Raw genomic sequence first — 8,898 nt, forward strand, 5'->3', positions numbered from 1 at the left:
GAATTTTTACCTCAGCGTTCCCCTAGAAGCAAGACAGTGGATCACTGAGGAGCTGACTTGTTCCCTCTTCTTGGTCTCTCACACCGCTTCAGAGGCTTTGGAGATGGAGCTCAGGGCTCTGTTTCTGGGGGAAGTTCCTTTGAACATGCCTAATTTCTGTGAGCATGAGGTAAAACTGCTGGGTTTTTTTCTTTCCCTTTTAAATCAGGTTGTTACTTACTGTCTGGCATCTCTCTTTTACACTCTCCTAAATTTGTCCTATTAAAAGACCCAGATATGCCAATCAAATTAAGCACAGCGTTCTGTAACATATGCTCCATGTAATGTCCAGAAGTAGTCCAGAAACTGATATGATCATCTAGCCAGCCCTCAAGACTAATCTTACCTGCCTGCAGGCATTGGAGCATGAAGAATATTGGGTGCAGGAGAACTGTGCTTAAAATGCTTCTCCAATATGCCGCCTGATTTTGCCATAGTGTTTCACAACCTGGCTGGGCTAAGATGACTTGCCAAGTAGAATACTCACTCCTGGTGCTCACAAACTGAGAGCTTCATTTTGGTGCATCTTGCAGCTAGCTGTTTAGGGCATCAGAGGTTGTTCTTGGTTGTGACTCCTAACAAAACCTGATGTGAAGAGTAACTTTTAAAATCTTTTTCTTAGGTACAGCATTTCCTTCATACCCTTTGCAAGGTAAGCTTCCTTACTCCCTTACTTTTTGTCATCTAGAGGTTTAGTGACACAGAAGATTAGTTTATAGAAGCATTGTGATGTATGGCTTTAGAAGGTTTTCCATGGAGGAGTTTTAGGGGGAGGCAGTACATGTAGTTAAACCCAGAAATGACACTAACCATCTTCTCTAGTGGGAGAACCCAAATGTAACAAAATGAGAGGGCTTCTTATAAAAATATGTAAGTGTACTGACCACACGCTAAACTTAAGGCTTGGCTTTGGAATGCCTGAACATTGGTCCAGTATGCTGCTAGACAAGAGTGTTCTTCTGTGTACCCTTTTTTCACGTTCTCCCCCATGAGCAGTATTTTGTGTTTGAGCACACCGCTCTCTATCATGCTCCCATCAGCCTCACCCTTCTTCCGTGCACCACCTCAACACTATTACAGCTTACAGGTGTCACTTCTGTTGCAGCTGGGCAGGTGGACGGTGGGCAGACCCGCTTGCCTCCAGTCCATTCATGTAGTCATGCAAATTATGTAAGCACAATTAATACGTGGTCAGCTGATCTTTAAAGTCCTAAGTGTCAGTGTGATAGCAGCATAGAATGAGTCTCATCTAGAAGCATAACTGAGGTTTTTTGGTTTTTTTTTTTTGTTTTTTTTCTCCTGCCTGCAGGGATGCTGTGAAGAAATGTGTTTTGGTCTGTCTGTCGTAGCAGGAATACTGGATGCTTCACAAAGCTCTAGGAAGTATAGTAGAACTATGTTAAGATCACTGTGTATGTATTTTCCTACTTCTGTCTTAAACATGTGCCTTTCAGCTTGTGGTTAGAAGCTCCTTGTGTTAAATCTGGTGTACGCGATTGCTTGGTTTTGTAAGCAGTGATGTCTGTAGGACAGGGTGCTCGTGATCAAATGAAGTTCAGTCTGGGAGAAAAAAGGGAGAGGGATCCAGAATCTATTATGATAAATCTTCTGTAAAATCATGTATTCACTTGGTTTTGCAAAAGTAGCAAAGCAATACAAGAAGTCTGTAAAATGGAGACCTTGACTGATGGGACTGTGCCAGTCTAGAGGATTTCCTTTTCAAGGAAAAAAAGAAAAATCAGTTGCCAACCGATTTCTTACTGACATTTGGGTTTTTTTAAATAGCCTTATGTCACTTAATCTTTGCACTGTTTGCCTTAGATAATGGAATATTTTCCTTCTAAAAGATTTAATTCTAAATGAAAACACTGTTTTTTGAGTAAGTATGATATGTTTGCATCTTTAATGAAGTATGTCATTTTCAGTTTAGACTGACGGTGTTTCCTTAAAGTACATGAAAGGGGCGTTTTCATCTGTAAAAACTTGTTCCTACAGGAAAAGCAAGATAAGGTTAATAGAATTTTTCAGCTGCCAGGAACCCGAGTTCTTTGCCTTGCCTACAGCTCATGGCAATACATACAAGCTAGGAAGCTGAAATTTTTCACGTGAAGTGCAAGGTGCTTCTTTTCTCCCCCAGCTATATCAGGGGAGCAGTGTGAAGCTGAAGGCATGTTAGATAAGCAAAGAAAGAATTTACAAATGTCCTTTCTGTTGATAAGGTGGAAGTGGGCCATTGTAAGTAGTCTGGGCCAGGGAGAAGACATTTTCTTCTGAACTTGTAAATAAGTTGAAACTGTTTGTTGGGTTTATTTTGTTTTGGTTTTTTTTGTAAGAGGGATCAGCTTAATTTCTCCTAAAGCTCTTGCATACGCTAGTGAACTTCTGCCTTGAGGAGAAAGTACAATTTCCTATTGGCTGTCCTAGCAAAGAAAGTCTGTAACAATCTAGTTGTCAGCTCCAAACAAATTCTGAACAGCCAGTGTCGAAATTCCAAGGCCGTTCTACATTCTGTTTATCTTCTGAGCTATGTATAATCATTTACTCCCAAACTATTGTGGTGGTCAGTTGTTGGATATTTGAGCACAGATGCCCGTTGTGTGAGATACTGTTTAACTGCTTTCGCTGTTTCTCTTGCCAAACTGTCTTGTTGGATTCAGCATCTATGAAGATGATTATCTGGTGGACTTTAGTATGAAATGAAGCTTTTCTTCCTCCACCTACCAAAAGTTTAGTCCTTTAACAACATTGTGTTTACATGGCAAGTGTATCCCTGACTTGCACCACAAAGATTTTAATGTAGGAAAAGCCTAGATCTGCTTGGCAATAAAGTATAAGACAGTGAAGCCAAATAATTCTGTGGCTTCTAGAAAGTTACCAGAAACTGAGTTAATTCAGAATCTTAAGTGTCCCAATAATTTATAAAACATGGTATCATCTTGTTGTTAGGATCCTCTAAAAGAAAAAGAAAGAATTCTGTTTTGAGGATGATATGAAAGGGAAATTTAATAGGCTTTCTGTGGATTCCAGCTGGCTAGAGTTACTGTTACAAAGGCATTTGAATGTGAAACACCACCTTGAAAACATGGCACTGATGTTGGGATGATTCACTTACGCAGGATGTGGTTCAAGTGATACATTCTCATGCTCCCCCCTTCCCCCCGCCCTGCCCCGGGTAGGATTTGGAAGTTAATGTTGGAATTACTAGGCTGACTATTGCCTTTCTTGAAAGGAGGGATTAGTTAAATGTCCCAGAGAGACTGGGAATTAAAGAATACTGATAGTTCTTTTCCCTGACTGGTCGAAGACAAGTATCTAAACTGATGTGTGCCTCTTTTATGAGGGAGTAGGTTCAAAACCTAATTTACACCTGTCAAAGGACCTTTGTTAAACTTTTATTAGGGCTTTGATAATGTTCACAGAATTCTTTTGTATAAGGGCAGTTGAAGTGGAACCCTAATGCCTTTTACATTCCAATGTTTCTTTAGTTTCAACATCTCGGTGTTTCTGGTAAAGTCTGCAAGTACAGCATACATTATTTCTCCTTCCCCTCTCCAGGAAAGTTATGTTAACCGAGATCATCATTCCAGGCTCATTAGCAGTCAGTGTAATGGAATTTCACTTACAGGGTTCTCTTGAATACTTCAGAAAGCCTTTTGCTTATTCCTTAACTAGCTTAACGCAGGATTGAGGTACCCTGACTCTCTAGAAGTTCCTCTGGAAGAACACTAGAATTGGGTATGCTGAATGTTAGTTTTTCAACTTGCGTACTAGCTAACCAGAACCTTTCAGATGACTGTTGTGAGCACAACCACTTAGAAGTAGGAAGTTTAGGTAACTACCAATAGATAGTGGGTAAGCTAAGTTGGATTTTTTTTTCTTTCCACCCTCTCCTATCCTTTTTAAAGCTGTAATTCCAGTTCCACATCCTTTTATTCAATGAGAGAACAAACATTGACTTGATCGAACATTGATATAGCACATGAGACTCAGTAATTGTGTCCTTAAAGGAAGGGAACCAAAGGAGAGATGGCAAAGACATAGGGATCAGCAGAGTGTGACGAGGGTTTAGGTTGCCCTTTGATGTTGTATTCCCTTCCTGTGAAGGTCAGACAGTAGGAGACTCACCATGTTCTTGCCAATATGTGAAACATGCTCAGGGTTTGTGGCTTTATCTACAAGCAGTTTTGGTTTAGAATAAGTATCTCTATCAGAACAACTCTTCAGATTCTTACTCACCTTAAGTAGTTGTTTTCAGGCTATTGCCAAGTTTAGCAGCAAAAGATTTTTCCACTTGGTTAAAATATTTTAATTTTATGTGATTTTGCATAATCAGGGAGTAAACTAGTGTATGAATGTTCCCTCTTGAACAGTTTGTCTGAATTAGATTCTACCATTTTACCTTTTTTTGTCATTAAACTACTTTGGTTAAGTTTTGATATAATCAGCTCCAGTTATCTGCTTGGTGGGAAGCATGGTGGGCTTTTCTGAAGCCGTTTCTAGCTTTCTGTCTGTGTCCTTCAAGGCAGGCGTATTCATTGTGTATGCTCTGCTGCAAATAGAGACGACTATGTTTCACATGACAAAGCTTCTTCCTTCCCAAAGTCCTCACTCAGTCGCCTACAGCACTCAACTCGAGGCAGACTTTCCTGAAGAAACTTACATAATGCTGAATGCCCATCTCTCAGGGTGCTTTCTGCCCAGCCTCACTGTTGGTCAACTTGCCTATCTCTTTTTTTACTTTTTATGGTACAGATAACATAACCTTAACCAAGCAGCCTTAGCATATAGTTCTAGCATGAAATATGCTTATCTGGGATCAGCTGACTTTTCAGATATAGTAGAAATGGAAATGGGGAGGGTGGTAGTCATCCGTTCCCAAAGTACGGAGATTCTATACGTTAAAATGTGGGATTTTTTTCATTATGTCAAAGTTTTGCTCTGTTCTATGTGATGAAATCCATTGTGAATACTGGTACTATCAGAGATGGTTCTACAGGGATGTGAACAGTTTCCTCTGGTTTAGTATTTGCAGTGACAGGATTGTTCATGAACTGTTACAAAAACCAAGCAAGAAATTTCTGCACAAAGTTAAAATTCTTTTAAGAAATCATGTCTTGGTTTTTCTTTTCTTTTTTATTTTTTTTTTTAAAAAAACAAGTGTTGGGCTGTCTGTGTGAATACTTCCTATGCAAGTCTGCGGGAGAGCAGCGACTGCTGTGGGCTGGCTTCCAGTGAGGTGCGGGATGACAACGCTGAATCAGTCATGACTTGTGGGTAGATTGCAGCTGGCGTGCAGTGTGTTTGGAGCCTTTCAGACTGTGCATAAGCAACAAAACTCATATTCTGGGAAGTGCATTGTGGGGCAGTGTGGGCACTTGGAGCTCATCTCCCTTTACCTTGTGCGGAAAGATTGAAAGAGCCTCTGAGTTTCTGACAAAAATTCTTGCTTGGTTTTAGTACTTAATCATGTTAATGAAAGCAACAAGTATCTATTGTAGACACTCAGATGGAGGAGGATGATGTTTAAATACACACTTGTCTTAAATACTGATGTTTGCAACCATACGCAAGTACTGACCATGGAGGACAGAAAGTACAGAAATTATATATTTTCTTAAAACCGTGTGCCTCACTGTAATATGACAACACTTAATTTTTTAACGGCTGTGGAATTGTTTTGTAAAATAAAACCCAAACTCTCAGAAATTCTCCACAATGTTTTATACTGTTACTGACTCTGTTTGCTGTTGGCTTTTTTATTGTATTTACACAGCTTGATTTCTACTTTGATAAACATTCTTTTTTCTTAACTTACAACTTTCTCTGTAATGAAGCAAAATCTTTACTTGCAGGTGCTGTTTTGTTCTTTCAATAAAGTTGTCATTGCATTAAATGAATTGTTCTTACGGTTAATATGGAGATGATGTTGGAATTGCAGTGGGGTGTTTTCTTGTTTTGTTTATTTATTGTCTTGTGCTCATTTCCTTTGCTGTGTACACAACACGTTCTGCTGAGGGGAGTTTCTGTGTCACCATTGCTGTGCAGTCGCTTGACCCAGCATATGTCTAGTTCAAACAAATTCTTGTTGGCACAGGTAGTGTTGTTAAGGCAGGGATTTTATATTACTTACTTATTTGCTACAAGAGTCCACCTCGATGTGCCAAGAAGCTATTGGTTTAGTCTGTCCTACAGAGGAAATAATTCCTGATGCTATTCTGTCAGCAAAAAACGTAGAGTAATGAAGCAGCATGCCTTTGGTTCTTTGTAGAATAAATACACTCTGGATACTGATGTACACTGGAAGTAAAAAGCCAATAATTTCTGACTGTGTGTTAAAAGTAGAGTTAGAGGCAATTATTTTAATTTTAAAAATTTTTTTTAAACTTTCAGGAAGTATGTCTGTTTAAGTTTGTCCCTAATAGGCATCCAAATACTTGCTGTAGTTTTAGCATTTCTTAGCAGTCTACAGGGCTATGCATTGGGCTGTTCCGAGTACGTGAAACTTTCTCCTGATTGACAGAGCAAACAAAAGCAGCTGCATTTTCTTGCAAGAGTGGTGGTGAGACACTTGTGCTGTGGGTGACTGTTTTCAGTTACTTTTTTTTTAATTCTTCTAAGCAAGCAGTTTCTCAAAACCGACTAAACTGAAATTTCTGATATACAGGAAACTCAAAAGTTTTGTTTGAAATGGAAGCCGCAGCCTGTCTTCCTGTAATACAGAACTGGCTATAAAAGCCAATAAAACCGTCACAGGCTAGGGCAGTACTGGCCACTAGACAAAGGACAGGTGCTCTCTATTAACCTGTCTCCCTTCTGAAAGGGGAAGAGAAAGGGAATAAGGGAGAAACTTACGGATTGGAAAATTAAAACTAAAAGTGCTTTAAGGAAAATAATAACAATAACATGAAATATATATGATACCAATACTGAACCGAACCCTCCTGATGGCCATCACATCGCTGTCGCTGCTGATGCAGCAGGGCGGGCACTTGTATTTTATCTTTTTGAAAAGGTTAAAGTTCCCAAGGACTGTCAGGAGAGCTTGATAAATGTATTTCATATCAACGCAACTATGAGAGTGAATCCAAGTCCTAAATGGGCAATAAATCCTTTCCATGTTAAATAGCTTAGAGCTATTTTGCTTGCCTAGTTTAACCTCCTGTATAAGAAGCTGTTGAACTTTACCCCATCATTCTCATGCTGAAGTCTTAATACCCAAATGATTTTTAAAAAAATATGTAAAATTAAGTCTTCATTTGAATCCTTTAAATAATGTATGACCTGCTGCCTTCGAGGGAAGGTGTATTCTGTAGATGACTGCTCCTAGAAATACTCTGAAAGGGTTTATCAGTTGTGCTACAGCATTTAGTCCCCCAATGCCGTTTATAAATATTGGGGCAGAGTTGTCAGTACCACATTCAAATTCAGTGACAAGACACTTGGAAGGCTGCCATACTTAAAATGTCAGCTCCTTTCCGTTTTCCTTCCACAAGGTCCGATTCGCAAGAGAGGGTATTTTGTGGATGCCAGAGGTTCAGAGATGGGGGTTGATATATTTATTTCCTTCCCTTACTTGTAGATCTTGTACTGGGCTCACTCTTGGTTGCAGTATCAGTGGGGGCAGAGGCTTGTAACTGCGCAGCCATGAAGAGCTAGAGGTGCCTAAAGGGAACAAAATCCTCTGTTTTCCCATTTTCTGAAGAAAGCTTCTGATGAATTAGAGATGGAATAGTACGTGTAAGCTGCCAATCTTTGGGATGGATATTTTAAGTTAGCCTATTTGAAATCCTTTTAAATTTTTCTTTGGTTCCCTTGTGGCATCTCTAAGAGAGGTTATTCCTGACAGTTTGTGCTTTAAAATCTCTGCAGAAGCAAGTATGGAGTAATGCTGGCATAGTGGAAAAATGGTACATTGAAAGTATCAGCTGGCCATCATGATTTCATCGCAGCTCTGAAGGGCTGCCAAATGCGTGGAGGGAAAAGAAATTTTATCATGGGCATGTACTCCTGTGTTTCTAGTTGTGTGTAACAGGATGTGTCAGGCTCACCGCTTTGAGAGAATCAAATTATACATGCAACTTGTTAACTCTCATAGTTAACAAAGTTTTAACTTGCACATCTGAGTCAAAAGTGCCTGTTTGATTGACCTGATATAAACACTGAACCTATTACATTTTTCTGAGATGTTATAAATAGAAATTAGAGGTTTGCTTAGAATCTCTAAATTCTTTATTATTATCTGATCTTAAAAATGGGAACAGTAACAGTTTCTCGCTCTAGGTACTAATCCATGTCTGGAGATGGCACTGAAGATCATCAAGTAGGAAAAACAAATTAGGGGAAAAGTATAATAAGTGTAAGTTAGTTTGTTTTAAACAATAATCACCAGTCTGAATACATCAGGATTTTTTTTTTTTTTTGTCTCCTTTTTTTTTAAAAGAAGAAAGGTTGCTCTGGAAAGCCTGCTATGCTTTCTGGGCTCAGTTATAATCTCAGTTATAACATCAGGCAAGGAGATGTTACTCGAACAAAGCTGCCTGCCTCACTGCTAAAAACATACCTGGTGGAAGTTACGGCAACTGCCCCCTCACCCCCGGTATTAATGAAAAGGCTAATCTTCTCTAAGTCTCTCCTAACCTAGCAATCTTCTAAGGGGCTGGATCCATGATTAAAAAACAGAAGGAAAGCAGCTGTCTTTTTATCCTCTCTTAATTATTCCGTGGTAGTTGATAGGTGTTGATTTCCTGGGAGTGTCATGGTGATGGAGGTTACCTTTCCTTGTATTGTTGGGACTAAATGTTCAGAGGGGGGTTAGTTGTTTGGATGGTTCAGTGGGAGCTTTGGAGATGGAAAGAGGGA

At 39.4% G+C, this 8,898-nt stretch overlaps 1 protein-coding gene across 1 annotated transcript in view; it reads left to right on the top strand.

Moving 5' to 3' along the window:
• The window catches only part of SFT2D2 (SFT2 domain containing 2), a gene marked incomplete at its 5' end in the record, with an annotated part of 5,609 nt that extends 4,221 nt beyond the window's left edge, over positions 1–1,388 (top strand). Inside the window, 2 exons of the mRNA XM_010139988.1 lie at positions 662–691; positions 1,349–1,388. Of these exons, the coding sequence (XP_010138290.1) occupies positions 662–691; positions 1,349–1,388 (70 nt within the window). The remainder of the gene's footprint in view (positions 1–661; positions 692–1,348) is intronic.
• Between the last annotated feature and the right edge of the window lie 7,510 nt (positions 1,389–8,898).

The sequence above is a fragment of the Buceros rhinoceros genome, unplaced genomic scaffold, assembly GCF_000710305.1.
Source record: "Buceros rhinoceros silvestris isolate BGI_N320 unplaced genomic scaffold, ASM71030v1 scaffold60, whole genome shotgun sequence".
Taxonomy (NCBI): domain Eukaryota; kingdom Metazoa; phylum Chordata; class Aves; order Bucerotiformes; family Bucerotidae; genus Buceros; species Buceros rhinoceros.